Source organism: Aplidium turbinatum, chromosome 2 (genome assembly GCF_918807975.1).
Source record: "Aplidium turbinatum chromosome 2, kaAplTurb1.1, whole genome shotgun sequence".
Taxonomy (NCBI): Eukaryota; Metazoa; Chordata; class Ascidiacea; order Aplousobranchia; family Polyclinidae; genus Aplidium; species Aplidium turbinatum.
This window is the reverse complement of record NC_137473.1, coordinates 38,667,856-38,691,815: the sequence shown is the minus strand read 5'-3', so window position 1 is coordinate 38,691,815 and position 23,960 is coordinate 38,667,856. Positions and strand designations below refer to the sequence as shown.

At 35.5% G+C, this 23,960-nt stretch overlaps 1 protein-coding gene across 1 annotated transcript; it reads right to left on the bottom strand.

The window, feature by feature from the left end:
• Positions 1-1,703: 1,703 nt before the first annotated feature.
• On the bottom strand, positions 1,704-22,504 carry LOC145764609 (crystal protein-like). Its single transcript, XM_082576240.1, has 10 exons — positions 22,142-22,504; positions 21,418-21,535; positions 20,383-20,593; positions 19,720-19,850; positions 13,890-14,092; positions 12,420-12,687; positions 11,379-11,524; positions 5,927-6,097; positions 4,522-4,654; positions 1,704-3,655 (listed from the first exon to the last, which is right to left on the bottom strand). Exons 1-10 carry the CDS (start codon positions 22,498-22,500, stop codon positions 3,281-3,283), a joined length of 2,115 nt encoding a protein of 704 aa, XP_082432366.1. The 5' UTR covers positions 22,501-22,504; the 3' UTR covers positions 1,704-3,280.
• Between the last annotated feature and the right edge of the window lie 1,456 nt (positions 22,505-23,960).

The window sequence follows — 23,960 nt, the reverse complement described above, 5'->3', positions numbered from 1 at the left end:
TCGGCCCACGGGCTGCATGTGGCATGCAAAACAATTTGACAATCGCTCATCCATTAAAGACAAAAGACATCTCAAAGCTGTTTTATGCCTTCACTGGTACACCTTTCCTATGCTATTTTCTTGCCCTAAACACTAACTTTTAGGGTTTAAAGTTAGAAAATAGGAAAGCTATAAGGTAAAGTTGTGAAAACACTATTCACCAACTTCACCTTGTATTAAAGTTTGGCCGATCAAGTATGTGTGTGATGTTCGAAACAAGTTAATGAGACTTAAACCTATTGTCAAAGAGTTGTATGCCAGTGTGGAAAAACTTGTAAGATTGCTATTGGTCAATGGCCTTTCTTCTGCATAAGCCAAAAGATCGTTTAGCTCGCTAAGTCGCTTGAAAACATGGCTCCGAAGTACAGTGACTGCTTTAAGACTCAATTCCATTACCATGTGCCATGCCCATCAAGTGCATTTGAATGAAACAAGTGTAGATGAAATCTGCAAAGAATTTGTTTTCAACAATGCACAATGTCTTTGGGGACTTCTAACCGTTCTGCTTATAATATAAGCAGAGTGCACACAGTGTTTTGTTTGAGTTAATGTGTTCGTTTATAATGTTATTTCTTTGTAGTTTTTGTGAGATTTCGGCACAAGATACTATTATGGCATTTTTTGCTTAGTGTTATTTCTTACACGGCGCAGATGGCAGGCCTTCCTGTAGTATCGATAAGGATATCTCCCTATTTTCAGTTGTTGTAAAATTTAATGCATTTTAGCTTTTATTTTATTTTTTTCTGAGTTGAGTGTAGGCCTAGCCCTAGACCCTAGATGCTGAAACTTCTCTTTTCACTGTGGAAGTTATGGCACAGGTTATCGTGTTGCATTCATGTAATTGTGATAGGCCTATAAGTTATACAGTAGATTAAAGCTTTAACTTTAACGCTTTTGACCTTTTAAATCTAACCTTTTAGCGACTAAAGTGCAAAATTTAGAGGACTTGAGCCAAGGAAGAACACAGAGAGAGCTTTTTGCGCACGCCTCCTCTTCCAGTCAAAATTGTCTCCAAACTTCAAAAAATGTGGCAAATGTTAAAGAGCTTTTGCTCGCGATTTCAGATTTGTTGAAATAATTTTTCGATTTTAAATCGTATCGTGCTGAAAAGCAAAAATTTTGCGCCTTCGGCGCGAAACATGCCGACTAAGACACTGTATAAGAAACTGAAGCTTTCAGTAATGCAAAAGGGGTCTGGCGGGCGACCTCCTAGAAGTAGATGTGATGCGTTAATCTAATGACCCTTGTCGATGTCAAAACATCGTTCCCGCCCATGCTTAAATTACCTCCCCCCCACTCTCAGGAAGTGTCCGGAGCCCCTGAATCACACCATACTTTCTGGTCCAGTGATTCCCAACGTTTTTGTTGTCATAGACCCCTTTCAAAGACTTATCAAGTCTGCGAAACTCAAAACCTTTTAAGAGTAGTCAGGAGCAAACATGTTGCAAATTTCTCAAAGAAAATAAATGTTACCACTTTCAATTTTGTAAGGTCTACGGTAGTCTAGGGCTCTAGGCTATGCTTTTTTTAATCAATGTAATCACGGACCCCGAGAAGTAGACTAATCACTGATGTATAGATGACAAGTACATAGTCTACGCTTGAACATTTTTTTGTTAAGCTCAGAACGCTGTTAAACAAACACAAACTAAACTGTAGTTTTTAAACAAAACAATAAATTTATTGGTTCAATAAAAGACAAAAACAAAGCGATCGGCTACGTTTGATCGAAATGCAGTTAAAATATGCTTTTAAGAAATGTGATAAACGATGCGTTATTTTGTTTGTTTAATGTGATGTTACGCTTATCAAACTGTCTATGGCTAGTTTATACAACTCTAGTAGATCATCAAATTAATGAGCACTGTTCTGTAGTGGTCTGTACAGTACAAATACCTAAAATATTGAGAATATAAAATTGAGAAAGCCTCTCAAAAGAACATTGAAAAAGCCTCTCTAATGTGCTGTTGTCCGATTTGGGGCTATAGTCACTAAAGTGTTGATAATAGGTTCAAAGTTTACTGTAGCTACATTTAGAGCCAAGTTCGGGATCATTTTCGGGGCCTGAAGTCTTTTTATATAGGGGTGTTCAACTCAAATACGTTCATGTGCCAATATTGTCCTATAACTTATTGTCGTGTCAATGTTCACTCCATTCTTAAAGTTAAAACATCGGTACATGAAACGTCAAAGTCATCAGCTGACCTATAGGAATTGCCTACGCACGTTTAGATTATTGTACTGCGACACATGTCAGAAGTAAATGTTAATATGTTGTACTTATCAATACTTCTTTTTTGCATGGTGAATAAAGAATGGAACAACCATTGACTGTCTAACAAATCTTAACTTTTGGCATATGAATTTTCACAAGGATTCGAGTGCCATTTTTTAATAAACAGTGTGCTACATTTGTCACGAGCGCCACCACATGTTGGACACCACTGATCTAGAGGCTTGAAAGTGAAAAAAATTTTTAAATTTTATTTTTTAAATCTTATTATTTTTAAAGGTGTTTTGTTTGAAGGTCCAAGCATCTTTTTGAATCGAATCCTAAATTATACTTTTAACCGCCCTGCTAATGGATTTATCAGACAGTCTGCGTTATTCAGATACAAATTACAAAAGGGACATCACCTGCCACTGATGTGAATAAAACTAGGATGGTTCGCTTTGTTTAGTCTACAGAAATTGCCTTAAAATTCACAAACAACTTCTAAATGAGTGAAGGGACGATTTTCTATTTTACAATTGCTCTGGTGACAGAACGCTCAATCAAAATTACGTGAAATATTCAAAAGTAGTCTATAGAAAAATTCACTAGAAAAGTATAACGAAAGCATCAAAGAAGAGAACTTCATCCGTTCTACTGCATAATCAGTCGCCGTCTTTTGTCTTAACCTCAGGCAACCTCAACAACCTCAGGCATTTTTGTACAATGTGATTCATTTAAAAAAAAGGAGAAAAAACGGTTTCATCTTAAGCCAACTGCAGAACTTTTATTTTCTTTCTCATACAAAATTTATTAAACCAAAAAAAAGAGTGTTTCCAATAACAGCTATCCGGTCATTGCATGTTGCGAGACAGTTTCAAAACTTGATAAGATTTTAAACAAAAATGTTTGCCTAATGTACTGCAAAGGTTATTTTTTTTTAAATAATTAAGAAAAATTGATCCTTGATCATAGAAAAATCCTTCGTAAACGGGCTATACGTATACATACTTAACGTTATTTGACTGTTTAACGCATAAAAGAAATACTAACAAACACCAATGCCGACAGTAAATAAGTGGTAAATTTATGTTCTACAATTTTGATGGTTGCCATGGCTCCTCCAGTGGTCGTATCTATTGCTTCAGGCAAGGGAGTGGTGGTTGCTATGGAATGAGCCGTGCTCGAAGCTGTCGTGAAGACATTGTCTGACGTGTGAGGAACACTCGTGTCTTCAGTTGAGGTAGTTGGTGCATTGGTTGGTAATACTATGGGATACATGTGGTCAAAATAAAATCCGGTATCATCCCACACATCACAATATTTCTGTCTGTATTCGGATTCTTCGCTACTTTGAGGGTAATCAAGACGAATGTTGGTCCAAGCAGGATTTACGTCATCACTCTGCAAAAAATTCAGAAAACTCCAGTAACTGGATTTATGAAAACAGTAAGTAATCGCAAACATATTTATGAAACTGTAGGTTTGATGTCTAGGTTCACAATGTTCTTTTATTTTTCTCTCAAAACGAGTCTGGGAAGAAAAAATACCAAATTTAATAGCCTATACCATATAACAGCATCTTAATAAATAGAAAAATGTGGTAGAGACACGTCGAATGTTAGTCTTGCTTGGAGTGGAGAGTACACACTCCACTTTATATTTTAAAAAGAGAATAGGCCTAAACTCTTTCAATCTTTCAAAATAAACACACAGCATGCAATACGTTAGTGAGGCTGACTATAACCAGGTTGGTTTTAGTGCCGTTGCAGTTACAGACATCTTCCAGACCATGCAGACATCTTCTAATAACACAACAATTTCTTTCTTTGGAGGTATCATTGCAAGAATGCTTATATATTAAAATACAGTAGCAAGATGAATGATATTGGAGTAGGCCTATGAGTGTTGGAACAACAAGCTTGCAAGCATAGGCCAAAATTGAAAAAGTATGTTACATGGAAAGTTGAAAAAACAGACAAATAGGATGGACTGACAACATTAAATAGTAATAGAGCGCTTGTAGTTTTCAAAATATAAAGACTAAGAGACAAGTCTCCGACAAGAGGAGTTCAACTGCTTGGCAATGGACTATGTGAACTACAGTATTTGTCTTATACAAATTGTACAATGGTTAATAAATTAATTATAGATAGATGTAATCTAAGTTTTCTTTTTAATCCATGTGGATTAGCCTACCACGGCAAATATTGACTTGCGCCGATTTCAAAATAATATACTATGACATGTTAATTTGGATAATAACTTACGTATACTGGCCAATGTGTAAAATTCCCAAGGGAGGTTGGTAATCCTGAATTTGGATCTCCAGTGCGAGCAAATCCTCCCCAATACGTGGTGAACATATCTGATACTAATGTATCGTTTTCATAAAATTGGGTTCTACAAAGAAAGAAAGGCGTGAATGGCATTGGTGAGATTCCGTCGAGAGAGAGAAGACATAAAAACTTCGAATAGCCCTTATTGGCCGCTGATAATTATTCTCACACTCGATTAACGATAAAAAAAAAAGTGTTGACCTTAGGAGAGCTATCACTAAAAAGAACAAAATTGAAAACTTAAATTTCATCCTTCCTGCAATGAAACACCGAGAGATACTTTTGCAAGTGATTGGCAATAGCAGGCCATTAAACTTATTTTTTGAATAGATCGCGTTATACCGCTAAAGCAGGGATGGACGAAAATATCTTACAGTTAATTCTATAATTTATAAAGGAATAGAAAGTCTACGTTTTCCGCTCCAGTTTGCAAGCTCAATGTAGAAGCTGGGCTCCATTTGACTTCATTTTAAATCATAAAACATAATATAGAAGCATCAAGCTAGGGATTGTAGATCATAGGGATGCGAAACTTCATCCGCTTTTGGCTTATCCGCAACATTAGAAGGGTTACGTTTTTTTGTAATTTACAAAATATTTTACTTTTTATGGGTTATATAAGAAGAGTGAAGTTGGTTTTAAAGTAATTTAAGGTTTTTAGTTGAAAGCAAGCCAGCAGTAAAGCGTAAAAAAAATGTTAAATTGGCAATTGACCCTTCTAATGTTGAAGGAACAACGGAGTTGCGCGTCCCGTAATGTACCGTCCCTACATCAAGCATGCAACCGATTGAAGCACCGAACGCTTGCTTCACCAGCACAAATCGTTCACTACATTGATGGTTCATAACACAAGTCTGTATATTCGAAAATGGCTGCAATAATCACAATGTTGTATAGGCACTGAAATTATCAGAGGAAGTATAGATTACGTAAAACTACGCATGCGCGGAATAGGCCATACATTCTATCATTAGGGATTTAAACTTTTAGCAAAAAAATGGCATAAAGCTTCATGTTTTACATGCAATGTCAGATTTGCAGACCATAAGTTGGTATGTATAATGAAAGCTCAAAGATTCAGGTATATCAGTTTACCTATACACCTTTGTAATTGTAGGTATAGTTATTCAAGGAAAATCTTAAACGTTTGTAGACAGTTATGATTCTAAATATCAAATCTGATAAAACTCAGTTTGCTAATCCGTTTCTGACACTATTTTAAAACGCTTCTCAACGTATCATAGCGTTGCTGCTTTTGCTAATGCACATAGCACGTGATGTTGCCACATAGACATGACATTGCTGAAACACGACGAATACAAAATTGATTCGTTACCCGTATCCTTGAGCGGATTTAAACACAAAAATGATCTCTGAAGCATGGAAGGCGGATCCACAAAAATAGGAGACGTCGTGAGCCTCAGCACAACTTTTGTTGGTCAGGGCATAAGCAAGATTATATAAGTATACTCTCTTGTCTGCGTGGGTTGAAGTCTTCTTAGCAAATCTGTTTTACAAACGACAAAGTGTAAGTACAAACGACAAAGGAATTGTCGCATTGGAAATAAGATTTAAACAAAAAGTGATAATGATTATAGGGTTGCTGGAAACTGAAATATTTGACGACGTTTCGAACTTCCAAAACGCATTTCGTTTCTTATCAACGCAAATTTGTATTATTTGTTTCAACTTAAGTTTTGTAAAGAATATTTTAACTAAATTTTATTTTAAACCCAAACAACGTATTTCGATTTGCGATTAAATCAAAACACATGGCAAATTAAGGAGAGAAAACGTCTGTCTTGTGAACAAAGATAGATGTAGCTGCCGCTAAAAACTTTAGGGATAATAATTTCATTGATACTGTACGCTAGTAGAACAAGCTTTTATTTCATAGTAGAAAAAAAAACAAATTTAAAACGACAATAAAAGTAAGAAAAAACAACAAACGATATAGTCTACTAAAAGCACCATGCACGGTCGCAACTCTTCACAAAGAAACATAATAACGGTAAATAAAATTTCTATTTCTTTAGGGGGAGCAATTGCCCTGATGTTGCCACTACTTGTACAGCGCTAAAAGCAACGCATATCTGTGTAATGCATCGGTAAATAAAAAAGCTCATTAGGTACTATAAACTCGAAAAGCGTTGTAAAGATAAAAGCGAGTAGTTTTAGCATTATGTTCTTACATGGCCCCCTCTAGTGTCTGGCCTGATTTGTCACATTTTTCTTTGAAACATTAACAGTCTGAGTTGCTGGCAAAATGTGGCAGGATACTCGAAAAGATAGCGATTGCTAAAGAAAAGTTAAAAGCAGTTCATTGATAAAAAGTTCATGTGTTATTGTTATTTTAACTAGAGTTAACTAAACATGATTTGTTTGCCACTCCCACATTACTCAACTGGCTATTTGGTGAGACTTTTGATCAATGCAACCCAGCCAAGTCCAGCAGTTCAAACCACTGGTGATGGGTCTGTTTTTTTTTGAAGCTGCTTAGTTGATAGTTAAAACTGAAAAGTACCTGGGCAGTTCAACAGGCATAGGTATACCAGAATAGGTTAGGCATTCACCAATTTAATCTTTGGGTATGTTTAACAGATACCGTATAATTATACCTTGCAGCTGTTAGAGTGCCTTGTCTAGTGTCTACTGCTTTAGCTAACATAGCCCAATGATATGTCAAACAAGTATGACTGTTTTATTTTCACTATGCAAAAACTATACCTTTTAAGTTTTTCCAAGCTTTAAAGTATGCCTAACTGACAGGTGCTGATTTCATCATAAAAAAACTCATCATTCATCATTGCAGTCATTTTTGTGGTTGCTATTATGGCATGGTTTATTCAAAATGACAGTGTCTCAGTAGGTTTTATTAGCCATGCTTTTGTGAAAGTGATCAGAATTGAAAGAATTAAATCAAGCCCCCAGATCTTTTTATGCCCACATTTCTTAAGTGGCTGCATGACAAGTGTTTAACACTGCACTGTAATGATGAAAAATCAAGAACTTTAGTTTTGCTCCAAGTACGGTATATTTAGACACTGGATCTTTTCAAGTTATCGCAAGTCAAATACCGTACTTTGTAATATGCATGAAAAATTGTAGTAACTTGACTGTATGTGGATTAAGTTTTTGCAGTGTGCTACACTTTATAAAAAAAAATGGAGTGGGCAATTTAACGTAGGCTAAAGTATTTTCTCAAAATTGGGCAGAATTCCATGTCTGGCAACCCTTGTATGGGAATGATAGCCACAGTCATTTTCATTTAGCCTTTTTATAAACTGAACTGCTGTAAATTTTAATGTGCTGGTTATGGAGTTGTGTGACACTGAAAATGGTTCAATACCCGAAATCGCGATATACCGGTACCGTACAACATGGTAATTTAGACTTGGACTATGGTAATTTAGACTTAGACTAAATCTACTGGAAATAAATAGGATTGAAGGAGTTAGAAATGCTTTTAAATCTACAATGGGTCAAAGACTGCTCAATCAAGTTAATCTTAACATAATATTAACATTGAAACAAATCTAACAAAATCATTAATGTTTTTACAAGCTAAAACACTTTTGCGGCAACAATAGCCAACAAAGTACCACTGTGTTATATTTACCATAAACAGCTTTTTGACATTTAGGAGCTGTGTTTTTAAAAACAAAAATACATGATGGATATGTTAAAAAGTGAGTCTATTAGAAAAAACTTTTTTAAATGCCATTGCTTTTTTAATTAAACTCGTTTGTAAACATCCTGAAGCAACAAGTTTATTTTTTGCTGGTAAGTGTTAGGCTGAAACATCGTCTCAAAAGTGGGGTACTTTTAGAAATCCTCGTTATACCAAGGTGCTTAGCGAAAACTTTTATCTAGTTTTATTCGTAGTTCATAGCAATCACCATTTAGATGCAGAATTTTTGCTGTTACAGTTAATCAGGGCCATTACAAACATTTTTGAAAGTTATAATTTTGTATTTAAATGATTGTGTCCTTTCGTGGAAAGTTCATTCATCAAAAAAAGAACAGAAAAATAGAAGGGAAAGTTCAGTTGTGTAATGTTGAACAAAGGAATGAAGTTGCTTTTAAGCATATTCATGGTGATGGACCACTTTCTGGTGGTAGAAAGGCATTCCAATTTTTTAATAAAATATCAGTGGTTTGAAAATGACTCAGCATTTGACCGGGTTTTACTTCATTAATAAAGAAGCTTTGCTTCATATAAAAACAAGAAGCAAAAACACAAGGAGTTCAAGAACAGCTTCAAAACAAGACAAAGTTGAAAGAATTAATACTTACTACAAAAGTATTTAAGTGACAAGTATGAACATAAAAGTAATTAGAAAGTTTTTGTCTGCCACCTGTTCACCTCTCTCGTTATCTGTTGATGGAGTTAGAGTGACTGGTGGAGCTGGTATTGTTGGCATGTACAGATTTCAGTAGACCTTGGTGTTAAACCTCAGTGCCATGGTGAGTATGTAGCTTACTGCATTAGGAGTGTTCTACTTTTGTTATAAAAATGCTGTAAGACTAAGAAGTGCTCTTCGTGATGAACAATGATGCATTGTATCCAAACCCTTCTACAAGATAGGAACGTGATATATACTTTTGTTGGTTTTTGTACCTTTGCGTTGTAGATATGTTCAAAACAATGTGTTAAAAAATTGGTATTAATTAATCAGCTGGGTACCACAACTGAGAGTATTAAACCTTCTTATGATTTTTGTATGTTACCTTTTTCTAGTCATTTCTTCAATGTATCTTGGACATGCATCTAATTATTGCATGTATTCTGAAATTGTACATGCTGTGAAAAGCAACAAAGACAACAGTAGTTATTGTGGTAGCCCATACACATTTGCCAACATGACATTCAACAATTTTCAAGGATTTTGTTTTTCATAACTAGAGTCTTTTTATGTATGACTGACAATCAGTTTGGCTTCAACTTCTGTAAGTGTATTTTTTAAAATCAATAGGTTAACTATCTTGCATTTTGCTAAACCCATTGCCTACACTTATTTACTGTACTATATGTTTAGACTGTCCAAATGAATTTGACCAAGTAAAGTTTTCGAAGCTTGTTCAATGATCCTATGGTATTTGTACAATTCTTGTATTTTTATGCAAAATAATGTATGATTGTAAAGTAGGGATACCATAATTCTCATCCCTTTGGTGTATGTGATGGTGTGAAGCAAGATCGAGTATTAATCTTGAAATTTTACGTAGGCTATGAAATATAATATCAGGGGTGCAGCCAGCACAAAATTTCAGGGGTGGCAAATAAGTATTTTTTCATATGTGAGTGAACCTGGAGTGGCAACGAGTTTCATCGAAGGTGGAGCACTCACTGGGGTCCTCCCCCAGAAAATTTTTTAAAATATATCTTAAAATTGCCATTGTTTCAGCCAAAATCGATAGTAAAACTTTGTCAAATGATCCTGTAATAGAGTGTGAAATGTTACTTTAAAATATTTCGAGGGGAGGCAATTGCTCTCTTTGCTCGCCCCCCTGACTACACCCCTGATAAACATTTATCATTACAATTTCATGGTCTTTCTTTTGGCTGCTGCATTGGCAATTATTTTTGTAGTCGTATGCTAAAGAAAGACGTAGGTTATTTTGCACCAAGTATTCAGAATCTTTTCTAAAGTTTGTCATTTCTGCAGGCAAACGTATTTAAAACGGTTATTATTTTATGTATGTTATTTCTTCCACACACCGTACTTGTTGTGAGGACCTATGTGATAAATAATAGTTTGCGCTAATTATGCAGAAAAAGTAAACTTGTGAAAGTGAAATTCAGGTCGTACGTATATTTATTTGTGCATTGCCAATTGAAACTTTGAGGGGACCCGAAGTTTGGCTTGCTACCGGGCCCAATTATGCACTCAATGGCCCTGCCAAGACGTATTTTTTTATAATGTGCATTGAGTAAAGATCAGAAACAATCTACTGAATTATAGAAAATGTTTATTTTCTCCGTTTACGTTAATGTTGATGGTTTGGAGAAAACTACTTCTGATAACTTTAGGTTTCATTTCGTATTGCAGTTGGCATTTATGAAGATTAATAACTATCAATCAACTCAAAGAAAGCTCACGATATCGTGCAAAGCTTTAAATACTTATTACTAATAAAGGAAATGTTTGTTACCCTCTTACAATATTTTCTGAAAGAACTTTAGTTGTAGAAACTGCAATGTTTAAGACAATTTGAGTCAGCCTGTTAATAAAATCCTTCAAAATGTGACAAATCTGGCCTTATCTGCAGTGGGCCATGGTTCTTAGAAGTTCATACTATTATAATTCAGACTTACTGTATAAGTGTTCAAAGCAAAAGCATCTTGCCAACGATTAGACATTAAACATATTAATGTTTTGTTTTTATTAAAACTTTCATTTCGTTTTGATTTGTTGTATTTCAAATCAATACTTTCAGAAAAGAATTTAATTTTGCTGCATTCCAAGCCTTTTTTGTATAGAATGTAATTTCGGTTTAAACGATTTTGAGCAAAGGAAATGCGTTTTGAATAATATTAGGCTATTGAAAATAGGATAGATCTATTGAATTAAAAAGTCACTTTTTTGTTTCCAGTTGGTATTTTTTTATGAGTGAAGCAACATCAAATTGTAGTTTACAGCTGCATTGTCATCAGCACTTAAATTTGGGTAAATTTGGGTGTAAAGCATATTTGCAAAGAAACAAAGCCATAGTTTTTCGTGTATGACTTCATAAGTTGCATCAAAACTTGAGTGCCTTTTTGTGAAACAACTTAGGCTACGTACCTAGCTAACGCCCTATTAGGACAAGCAAAGAACATATCTGTAACTTCCTGTGCAAAGTTGTCTGCATAGGTCTCATCTCTTAGGGTGTCTGTATAAAGGTCAGTCACGCTTGGACCATGCTCGTCAAGAACGACATCATTCAGTATCTAAATATTAAATTCAAATTGTTAAGCTTATAGTATAGTATACATTTAATTGTAAACATTCTTCTCAAAATTTTTATTTAGATTTTTGTCAATCTATCAAAGATAACAAATTTTTGTTCGAAATTCTTCATTGAAAGACCATTAACGTACAGTTCTTAATTTCATGCATTAGATTTTTAGAATCTAGCAGCAATTCAAAAGCCTCAGTAGAATCTTTTTGCAAAACAACTTAAATAAAAATCACAATCAAATACAATTTTAAACACAAAGTTTGTTCGAAAAAGAATTATCCTAGATCAGGAAAATTCGTTTTGTTTCAGCAAAGGCAAAGTTCAACCAGGAACTGATGGATTTCAATTGAGGGGTTAAGTTATTTGACTCCAGAGTTTTCAGAAGTTTGATAATTATTCTGGTACCTTTATAGTGATAAGATACCTTTTTTTAATTTTATTTGTCACATAAAATATTGCGGTTTATGCAGATTAAACTTAGTTACAACATGTCTTCTTGGCGGCTGACCAAAGTTTCAAATGTCACTTTCAGCAATTAGGCTAAGTCGATGCAGTGGATACACTATCTGCTACAACTAATAATTACGGTCCCAATACGCAGTTTGTAGCATAGTTTGTGACGGAAAAGAAGCACACGAATCAAACTTTTCAAATATTAATAAATTTTTACAATACGTGAGAAAGAAACTTACATGTAGGATGATGTAGCCTACCTTGCACTAAATACCGTTATTGCCTTGTCAAAAAGATTATCAAAGATTTTGCAATGTGCCATCCACTATCGTGTTTCATTAATAGCGCACGTGGTTAAATATAGCCTACTGCACATAACGTGAAAACTAACACTAATACTGCAAAAGTGCTAGACTAGCATGTTAGCTCACCTTAAATAGTAGCTTTGGAAATGGTATTCCTAAAGTCAGAAACAATTCTCTAATGTAAGACATCTCATCGTCGTTGGTTCCAATAATTATTTCTTTTTCCGTGTGCCACAATCCTTGCTTAAACATAAGAATTGGCTGATCGGAAAATTCAGTTTTTGACCCAACGACGGGGCGAAAGGGTTCAATCGTTCCCCACAAGTCTTTTTCTTTCAAAGACTTCACGGATACTTGATTTTGTGCTTCAACGAAAGCGCTTGGATCCACTGTTCTGTGCAATACATTTGCAAAACGATATGATTCATTGTGTTGCTTATTTGGTAGTATTTTAGTTTATCATGTTTATTTATTAACAACTGAGGTAGGCTATGTGTCTACGGGGCATTGGCTTGAGCAACGCATTCACAGACAGCTCTGCATTCAGTGGCATCCAGTGAATGGAATAATTCAGAGCCAACAACATCAACAAGCGAAAACTTCACTCTGTCAATTCTGATAATTGCGCCTGCATGAGTGGTGGTTCAAAGCCTTCAGGTGCCAGCATGAAGACTTCAAAGAAACTTTCTCACTCCAAGGATAGAAATTCCCTCTATCAATCAGTTTGTAATAGTATTTACAGTATTTATTATTTTATTGTAATAACATTTAAGTATGTTTTCATATTTTTATGACAATCTACTTAACGCCCAAACAAAGTACCAACATGTGGTAATTGTGGTATTCTATGAGAAGAGACATTTAGAAAATAATTTGGGACATGTAAAAATGATAGGCCTTATTCTCCCAAAAATAAGGTTAAAAAAATTAATATGACTCCAAAAATATGGGGTGTTTCTTCCTTTCTACAGTTCCTGTTTGTTTGTTTTTAAGGTTTCTTTTTCTAAAGTTACGTTTCCTGCTTGGCAAGCCAATTGTAGTTTCTGAATGTTTTGTGAACTATCACTTCTATTCACTTTTTATTGCTTTTAATCCTGAAATAAGACTTTAAGATCATGAAAACCAAACACAGCTTGATCAAAGATGTTGGTTGGTTTTAAATTTTTATCTTCGGACTGACAAAGCCTTGATAGATTATTCGTGGTATTTTCGCATACTTGTAAAATGTAGAATGTAGAGGCTTTTTACGCAAAGTCGGTCACAGAGATTGACAGAGTGAAGTTTTCCGATTGTTGAAGTGTATTGTTGCTGGAGAATTATTACATCTATTTGGTGCCACTGAATGGAGAGCAGTCCTGAAATGTGTTGCTGAAGCGCATACACCGAGATCGGAACCAGCGCTGCTTGATCTTGAGTCGGGCGCTTAACCACTGAGCTAACGGGGAGGACAAACAGGGCGGGCGGAAACGGTACTTGCAATGTCTGGATAAAAGTTGCTTTCAGAAAGGAAACAAACAAGGATTGAAACAAACTTCACTCTAACTATAGGTCTAACATTGAAATCGAATGTCTCTGGTTTTGGCATTTAGAAATTACCTTAAGCAAGTGAAATTGTTGGGACAATCGATTGCTTCTAACAATCTTCTTGTAATCGTGTTCATTGAGTCTTGATGGGTTTGGTATTGAAAAACCGTGGGGCTGCTCTGAACAATTCCACGGGCGAAGAGCGGCTTGCTTTCGGCGGAAGCAAAGTGGAAAATGATTGACTGAGAACCAGCACTATTACCGAACAATGTTACCTAGAAATCAAACAAGTATTTCATCTGAAGACCGAGGAGAAGCGTACGCATAAAAGCAGTAGACCATAGGCGTATGCCTCTCCATTAAAGTATTTAAACATTTCACCAAAATGTAGCCTACTTTTGAATAACAATAGTTTAAACAAAGTAACAATAACTAAACACTAAACTCATGAGCCAATGCCTTTAATCCCTACCCGCACAGCAAACAATGTCGGCTGATCGTTGGCCAACGGTCGCGAACGTCGCGGTCGGCTTTTCGCCGCAAAACAACCATTTGCCAACTAACATTATTTCTTTAACTGGACAAAGAATCAGTAAAAAAGGGTACAACATGTTATAATTTGGTGATATAAACCACATAAAACATTTTTTTTAACAAATATATATTGTGTAAAACTTGGTTGTGGACACAATGCTAAGACAATGGTGGGCCAACGTCGCATTTGTCGTCGTGGGCATTCAGTTGAAAACCAACCTCCAGCCACCGATTGTTTATTTTGATATTCCGGGTGAAATAATCTTACATAATGAAAAGTACCCATTACAATTCTGTGAATTGAAGCTTTTATAAATTTTTATTTCTACAAACGTCAATATCATAAATAGGTTGTTAACACAACGTTGAACCAACGAAGAACCAACGTCACGTACGTCACCTTGGGCATTCGGTTGTCAGCCAACCTTTTGAGAATAAATCTCAATTCTGGTGTTTCTGGCAAACGAATTAAGAGATATGGCAAGTATGTATTATAATTCTGTGAAATGAAGAATTTTTAAAGTTCATTTCAACAAAAATTTAATATAACTAATATAGTTGTTGACGCGACGTTGTGCCAATGGTGGGCCCCACAGCGCGTTCGTCGCCGTGGGCATTCGGTTGTGAATCAACCTTTCTACAACAAATATCATTTTTCGTATTCACAACAAAATAATTCGAAGTATTGGCCAGTATATGCTACAATTTGACAAAATTAAAGTGAACAAAGGTTTATTCTAACAAAAACGCTATGTAAAAAATAGTTTGTTGACGCGACGTTGAGCCAATGGTGGGCCCCACAGCGCGTTCGTCGCCGTGGGCATTCGGTTGTGAATCAACCTTTCTACAACAAATATCATTTTTCGTATTCACAACAAAATAATTCGAAGTATTGGCCAGTATATGCTACAATTTGACGAAATTAAAGTGAACAAAGGTTTATTCTAACAAAAACGCTATGTAAAAAATAGTTTGTTGAAGCGACGTTGAGCCAATGGTGGCCCCACGGCGCGTTCGTCGCCGTGGGCATTCGGTTGTGAATCAACCTTTCTACAACAAATATCATTTTTCGTATTCACAACAAAATAATTCGAAGTATTGGCCAGTATATGTTACAATTTGACGAAATTAAAGTGAACAAAGGTTTATTCTAACAAAAACGCTATATAAAAAATATTTTGTTGAAGTGACGTTGAGCCAATGGTGGGCCCCACAGCGCGTTCGTCGCCGTGGGCATTCGGTTGTGAATCAACCTTTCTACGACAAATATCATTTTTCGTATTCACAACAAAATAATTCGAAGCATTGGCCAGTATATGCTACAATTTGACGAAATTAAAGTGAACAAAGGTTTATTCTAACAAAAACGCTATATAAAAATAGTTTGTTGACGCGGCGTTGAGCCAATGGTGGGCCCCACAGCGCGTTCGTCGCCGTGGGCATTCGGTTGTGAGCAAACCTTTTGCCAAAAAATCTTAATTTTATTTTATTTATTTATTTGCAATCAGACTCAAAGTCCATAGAATTCAAAATGCTTAGCCTACGCAATTGAATCAAATAGTTTTCAATTAGAGAAAACACAAGTCTCACAAAACAAAGTGTTACAATCACTCATACAAATAGCCTATATTAAAATGTTGCATGACCAAATGCTGCATAAATTTGATTAAAGAAATTCATCTTTTGATAAACGTTTTTACAGCTTTTCAATAGTTTATAAGTCAGTAAATCGGTTGGATATCGGAAATTTTTGAAAATGAAATATAAGCCGTCGCCAAAAATTCATATAAAAATAATATTTTGTTGAAAATACAACCAAGAAAACTCAAAATGCAAAAATTTGTCTTATTTGAGGATAAGGATTTTCGTTAGCTTACACCTGCCGTATTTAACGTTTGACTAGAATTAACTACATCAAAATAAAATAATTTAATTTGGACCAAAAAAATGATTTCATCATGTTTTTACAGTAACCGCAAATATCCCCCATAAAGTAGCCTACAAATGATCATATGAATGTTTGTGGTGGGCAAAACTATTTCTCAACCATTCAGACTTTCACAAATTACTTCCTTTAGCCACAAAACTTGTTGTTCTCATCTCGTTTGCTTCGAATTTTCGAAGTATTTCGTTTCGACCTAAAAGTTTCTATTGAAAAGCAAAGTCCAATTTTTTCACATTCATCCAATGTTTGAAGATGTTGAATCAATGTAAAATGCCTGATTTTGTTCGCCAGTGATTTAACCCAAATAGAATTGTGGTTTAATTAAATCCAAAGTTTGATTGAATTGAATTAAGTTTAACTACTAGATTCACCCGGGCAACAGAGCAGAAATTGATTTTCATTGATTCAACGTTCACAGATGTTGATACAAAAGCATGCTTTGCTGGCTGGCAATAAACAGCTCTTTGTTAATTAGGTCATGAATTGGTGTTAATTAGGTCATCCTCTTCTTTTTTCATTTTTTTCCCATGCTGCCCTGCTTTCAAATTTATTCACAGTAAGTTGTGACGGCTTGAGGGCTTGTACGAATTACAAAGATAATATTGCGGTGCTTTGGTATGTCAGCAAGGTCCAACCAATGAAATTGCGAAAGATTTTAAGCCTACAAACTCCAGCCTCGAATACTATCATTAGTCGCCTGGAAAAGCATTGGTGAGTGTATACTAGGTACTGCATATCGCTGTTTTTATTGTTGTTAGCATTTTTGATAAAGCATGAGATGGTTCAATTAGTTCAATGTAGTAGCCTACTATAATTAATTATAATGCAATACCGATACATAATTATTCATAAATTTAGATTTTAGGACACACCTGGGTGTGTACTGTGCAGTGCATTGATTTTTGTGTTAGTTTCGATAATACTAAATAGCTTATCTCCTGTTTTTTCGATGAAGTCAACTTTTTGTAGCAAGCTTGCGCGGTGCGTTTTTTGTAAGGATTCTGAAAGTAACGAAAAGGTTCCAGATGCTTGTTTAATAGATCAATGAAAAGTCAATTCAATACCATTACTTATTTTAAGTCAGTTTGTTTTAAATGGACACTGGTAAGCAAAATGTTTCCTCCTACATTGATAAAAAAAGCTCACCCTCAATAATTTGTTTATTTTTATGTCGCCAGTTTTGTGGCTCAGACTATTGTCTTGTATCGCAATTTTGCAATTTTGGTACGATCTAATTGATTAAAAGCAATTAGTTTTAACATAAAATCTAAAAAAACACTAAATTATTGGGTCAAGTTTTTGTTAGGTCATTAAGGTCATTTTCACATTTTAAAGTAAATTGTTTTGAATATTCAGGTCGATGAAAACTTGCTCTATTTGTGAGGAATAGGCTGATGATGATGGATGATGGTGATGACGGATGATGATGAGGCTACATCAGATTTCGATAATCCTTTTTCACTACAAGCACAAGCATGGTCAGCTTAAGCATTTACCCCTTTACCTTATGTTTCTTTTTCAACAAACTCTCAGTTTTTAATGAATAATAACTACAGACAAAGCTTCTGTAGTTAATTTAATGCAAGGTTGCATGAAAAAGGTGTTTATTACAGTAACGAAAAATCATAATTTTGTATTTGTAATAGAAGTAATTCGCAAAATCTTTGAAGAAATGATTTCAAAGTTTATTTGTAGCAGGATAATTCTCATTTTCTTTTCCAGACTGTTGTAATCAATGTAATTCTGAGTTTATCCATGGGAGATACTTTCAGAACTTTTTCAGTGTGATTAGTTCATTGCTTTATGGGAAAAAGTTGCTTGTTAGAGTTAGTTACGTGGCTTCAGCAACCAACCTTTTCCACTAGACATATTGGTTTGGACCAGCTATTGGCAATTTATCCCAATGACATTATTATTTTTAGATGGAGTACGAAGAACCCATAACTTGTCTACAGCAACAAATTCAAATATCCATGCCGCTATTTCAGACTGGCTGAAATACGCAAGAGATGAGGACTGAGAAGTTTGAGAAGAGGAAGACAGGAAATTTGATTTAATTTGCCTCATGCCCTTTTCTAGACCGCTGTTATATTTAGCATGTTCTTTGTTTTTGCTGTGATGGTTAGAAATAAAAACAAACTTAACTGCCATCTGTCCTACTCATTGCTTGTATGAGTGCCTTTTCTAGCAATGTTGTACCGAGTGGAATGCTAGTATGGTAAGTGATAAGGTTTACTGCGAATTGAGGCCTCGATCCCACGTCTTCGTGGTCATCATTTTCAGCACAGATTAACTCGAAAAAAGTGAGTTAACAACACGCCACCATGTGGTCAAAGTTAAGAAACGTTTTCGGTTTGGTGAGGTCGTAATGTCTAACCCTTGTCAGAGCAAAACGTGAGCGTTTGGTCGTAGATTAGCAAATGATGGCCAACGCTAGGCCCACGAGTAACCAAATCGTTTTCGCCAGAGGGGATGATAGTAAATTGCGTCTTCCACGTCGACCCAACGAAAGCGTTTGGTCGTAGGTTGGCCAACAGTGCACTAACGTTGGTTCTACGATTAAACAACTCTTTTTTGCCACAGTGAGGATAGTTGTAGGCTAAATTGCGTCGTGGATCCCACGTCGAACCAACGAAAGCGTTTGGTCGTCAGGTTGGCCAACAGTGCACCAAAGTTGGGTCTACGATTAGCCAAGCATTTTTTTTGCCACAGTGAGGATAGTTGTAAATTGCGTCGTGGATTCCACGTCGAACCGACGAAAGCGTTTGATCGTAGGTGGCAAATGGTCGGGAAAGGGTTGGCCAACAGTGCATCAACGTTGGGTCTACGATTAGCCAAGCCTTTTTTCGCCACAGTGAGGATAGTTGTAAATTGTGTCGTGGATTCCACGTCGAACCGACGAAAGCGTTTGGTCGTCAGGTTGGTCGCAGGTGGCAAATGGTCGGGAAAGGGTTGGCCAACAGTGCATCAACGTTGGGTCTACGATTAGCCAAGCCTTTTTTCGCCACAGTGAGGACAGTTGTAAATTGCGTCGTGGATCCCACGTCGAACCAACGAAAGCGTTTGGTCGCAGGTTGGTCGCAGGTGGCAAATGGTCGGGAAAGGGTTGGCCAACAGTGTGCCACCGGGGGATCGACGTTTAACCAACCGATTTTTGTGACTGACGATTCGCCCAAGGTGGCCCGCTGGCCAAATTTGTTACGCGCCAACGTCGGAAACCAACGGAGGGCACACGGGACGTTTCCGATGGTCTAACGTTGGACCAACGACACGTTGTTGTGCGGGTAAGTATAGGCCAAGTTGAATTGACTTACAATATTTATGTTGTCTGTGCAGGGATCTCAAGGAATAACTTAAAGAAACACAAAACTTGTGTTACCATTGTAATCCCGAGGCTTGCCCCGTGTGTTTCAGTTACCTTACCTTTGATTTATCTCCACCGAATTTATCAATATTCGTTTGAACCCATTGTAACGCCAACTGCTGATCTTTGATGCCTTGGTTTCCTTCCACAAAACCAAGATCGTCTTCAAAGGACAAAAAACCTAAAGATCCTGTAAATAGTGTCACACAATGAGTTAGGCCACTGCAATCTTTGTAAACGTGGTTTGCATGTTATGTTGATGTAAAATGTTTCAAATGTGATACGAAAAATCATCCCATTGGTTGCAAAACAAAAAAGAAGTTTGTGGTTTAGTTTTTTTTTGCATATTAACTAACATGATACTATACTTAGTATATATATTTTGTCATATCAATTAAAGAAATAGCAGTTTGTTATGCACAGTAAGCCACTTGTGCATTTAAATATTCTTTGCTTCTGCCATGAACAATAATTGGCCCCTTCCCAATTTTATTCTTCATTCCCAAGACTTACAGTCTGACTGCGCCACTGGAAACAAAATGTTTGTCTCCGTTATACAGTATATTTGTCATTGTATAAAAATTCGACAAAGATACTAGTGAGGGTGATAATTCAAGTTTATAGCAACTTAATCAAAAATTCCAAATTTTAAACTCCTCTTAAAATAAAACCAGTCTTAGTCACAAACCAATAGATGCAACAGCAATGTAACATCAGCTTACCGACTCTGTAATTAACATTCACAATCACTGCATCAGCTGCTTCGCTTAACCACCGTCCGTCAAGCTGGGGCGTAGTCGCCTGCCCTTCAAAGAAGAATCCTCCATGGAAGTAAACAAGGACCGGAAGTCTTTCGCTGGGTGGGGCTTCAATATCATTGAGATTAATTCGAGCAGGTACATTGACATTCAACACCAGGCAGTCTTCGGACATCTAAATTTTTATTTCATTATTTATCTTTCCTAAAATTTCTGTTTTCCAAAAAGATTATGATCGTTAACAACTCGTAGTTGATCCGACGAATTTATCTGAGTGTTCACCTTACCAAAAGAGCGTTTTTAAAAAACTTTATTATTTATCAAGCAAGTATACGTTTATTTTTTTCACATTAGAAAAAAAATACTATGTGGTGTCGAAAACGTTTAACAAAAAAAAATTTTAATGTGTTTTTTTCATTGAACATTAGCCTTCTATTGACATTATGATAAACGTAGGCAACGCAGTAGGTTCAAGTATCCTGTAGCAGCATGTTGGAAATAAACTTGAATAAATAATCTGCAATTGGCAGCATATGACTTGCGTGACGCAGAAACGATTGTTTGTTTAAGACAACGATATTTGCTTCATCATGCTGACAAATATTTGCAAATTGTTTGTGCGGGTCATGTAAAGTTGGAAGTTTTTGCATGTTTGAACTACTGTAACCTGTCGAAAAGTAACACACCATATCCCTGTGTTCAACAGTAAACTTTCACTGGCCAATCATATCGCTTCTTTATGTGTTCGATTTTATATCTTTATCGTAAGCAGGTAATTATTAATATTTAAACCAATTAGTGCTTGGAAATTTACGGTGTTAACTTTCATCTCAACTAACCCAACAATGTAAGAGGGTTGAATTATAGGAAGTTATTGGAACGTAATTTTGTTTCAAGTCGTAAAAAGAAATATTAATCATCTTAAATGTTTGTAGATATGTAATTTGAAATTTTGTACTCAAAGACTTATATTAAGCCAATTGTAGTAAAGCTGTTTACCAAAGCTGTACAATTAGGTTCATCGTCGTCGCAATGTTTCGTCTGCCAACACATTCTGAGAGTGGGAACGGATACATTCAATTCCCCAAAATTCTCAGCTGGCTGAGGAGGCTCAAATCTGACAAAATGAAAATTTTGTTTAATGAAGCTTTTCCAACTTCATAACATCCTTTTATTGCAAACTTGATTCTGCTTCGTATTCTTTAAAAGTTTTAAAGGTGTATAGCTTTTCTAAATAATTTGTTTTCAAGGGTGATTATCCTTACGTGGGAACTGTGAAGTTGTCGATTTCAGAAAAAATATCAGGGATTTGGCTAAATCAAAAGAGCTAAAGATAATCGAACTATTTTACAGCTGAAATAATTATGAATTATTTTATCATTATCGTCATATACAGAGCCCAGGAGCATAGTTTGCACTGTAAATATTGCGTTATATAAATGCTATTTTTATTATAAAGCAAATCAACACAAAATAATGCTAAACAACAAAAATTAAAAATTTGGTATAATTTAATAAATTAATTATTTACAGAACAATTTTTCTCCCTTAAAACTCCGAAAAAATTATAACACTAAAAAACAAAACATTTTAAGTCGACGAAAAATTTTAGGTACTTTGTTAGTTTTCTAGAAAGACGTGTTGAGCTTTATTCATTTTTATAATCCGTTTTCGCTTAACAGTTTGCTTCGCCAAAATAAAAAAAATTCCAAAGAAAAGTTACCTCAATGGCCCAATGGGTGGTTTGGCGTATGGAATGCTATAGAAGGCGTGCGACTCAGGAACAGTTTCTCCAATCAAGAGACCGTTTTCGATTTGAACTTTCGGATGAGATAGAGCAGGATCTTGTGTTGGCAGAATAACTGCTTTGTATTGATCTTGTTCTCCCTTGGTTTCATCAAAATTAAATTCATTGATTCTGCCCACAATGTGACCCTCTCCTTCTTCATAATATGCTTGTTCTCTAGACAATTCTTCTATCTTCGAGAGAAAAGCATTCGAGATTGGGTCATGAGAGAATACAAAAGGAAAGGAGTCAAAACAAAAGACAACCATAGAAAACAATGTAAAAACGTTTTTCATTTTAGTTGGGGTTAATATTTTTTTTATTAGTATAAAACGTTCTGTTAAACAAAAATATACTAATGGTACAGGGTGCGCCAGAAAAACCTACCACATTTCAAATTGTTACTGTACCAAAGCTGTAGCAGTCTGATAGGAGGTTAAATTGAAATTTTGCAGCAAAGGACTTACCATTTGTGTTTCAGGTTTTAGTTTTTATAAGTAAATAATTTTTTGTGCAAATTTTTAAAATTTTGTACCTGTATGTAAAATGGCCTGGACTGGCAAACACCGTGCATTTATTGTTGAAGATTTTTTTAGAAATGGGAAAATTAAGAAATTTTAAGACTCATTTTAAACTAAACCATAACGATCCTAGTCCTAATCGAGAATCTGTAATGCTCTGGGTCAAAAATTTCAGAGCTACGGGTTCAGCATAGCGAAAGCCACTCGGAAGGCCTCGAAGTGTTCGAACTCCAACAAACATCCTTGCTGTAAGAGCCAATTTAGCAATTTAGTCGTTCAGCTCGCAAGCACGCCTCGGCATTGAGGCTTTTGAGCAAAATAAGCGATATACATCAAATGGTAACCTTTTCACTTTGAGATGAGACAATAAATGTTTTGATTGCCTATACATTTTTGTCCCTTTTTCCTAGTTTGAAATGTGGTAGGTTTTTCGGACGCACCTTATAGCTAAATTGTTATACACCAGTAGGCTACTTGGTTAAATACGATTTTAATTACTTGACGTGAACCATGTTTTTCTATGAACCCATATTTTTCAATCTTAATCGCGACAACTAATTAGAAGTAAACACGAAACAACATCTCATTTTAAAACAAAAGTAGGGTTCACTGTTTATAAAAATTTTAAATTTTCAGCTTCACTTATCAGACGTTGTGTGGTCGATAAGGTAAAGCTATACTAGAGTAAAAAGAAGCCTTCAAAAAAATGACACAACCTTAATTTTAAGCAACTGTGTCTGTCCTAATACCAACACGAATTTGTAGCTGAAGAAAATCTCCCTCATTGAATGGATAGATGGTCATTTATTTTTGTTTGGATGCAAAAAATAACGTACATAAACCAAAAATGTAAAGTGTGCATCCAATGAGATAGTGCGAAAGACCGTAGCCCTATAAAGAATTGAATTTTGCATCCACTGTAAGTGGGCCTATTAAATATAATTGTATAATGTTAACAAATTACGGTATAAAATTAAAAATGTTGAAAGTTTATTCTGCGAGAAGGATAATTTGTTTATACTTATTGCGGGTTATTATAATTGAACATTTGGATTAAGCGACCGGGAAAAGAATAAAATCACTCCCTGTTTCCATCTTCAACACTTCACTTTGCTTTCAATACGCGTCGAATCGTAAGCCTGGTTTTTTCAAAAGTTTTTTTTTTAACACTGAGTTAATAATCGGAATAATAAAACTACAATAAAGAAATGAGGTTTAGTCAAAGAGTTCCCAAA

Coding starts and splice junctions, on each gene's coding strand:
- LOC145764609 (XM_082576240.1), bottom strand. CDS start 22,500: ATGAAAAACGTTTTTACATTGTTTTCTATGGTTGTCTTTTGTTTTGAC. Junction 12,688..13,889: donor AACAATTTCACTTGCTTAAG/GTAATTTCTAAA, acceptor TGTATTGCACAG/AACAGTGGATCCAAGCGCTT. Junction 3,656..4,521: donor TTACACATTGGCCAGTATAC/GTAAGTTATTAT, acceptor AATTTTTTGCAG/AGTGATGACGTAAATCCTGC.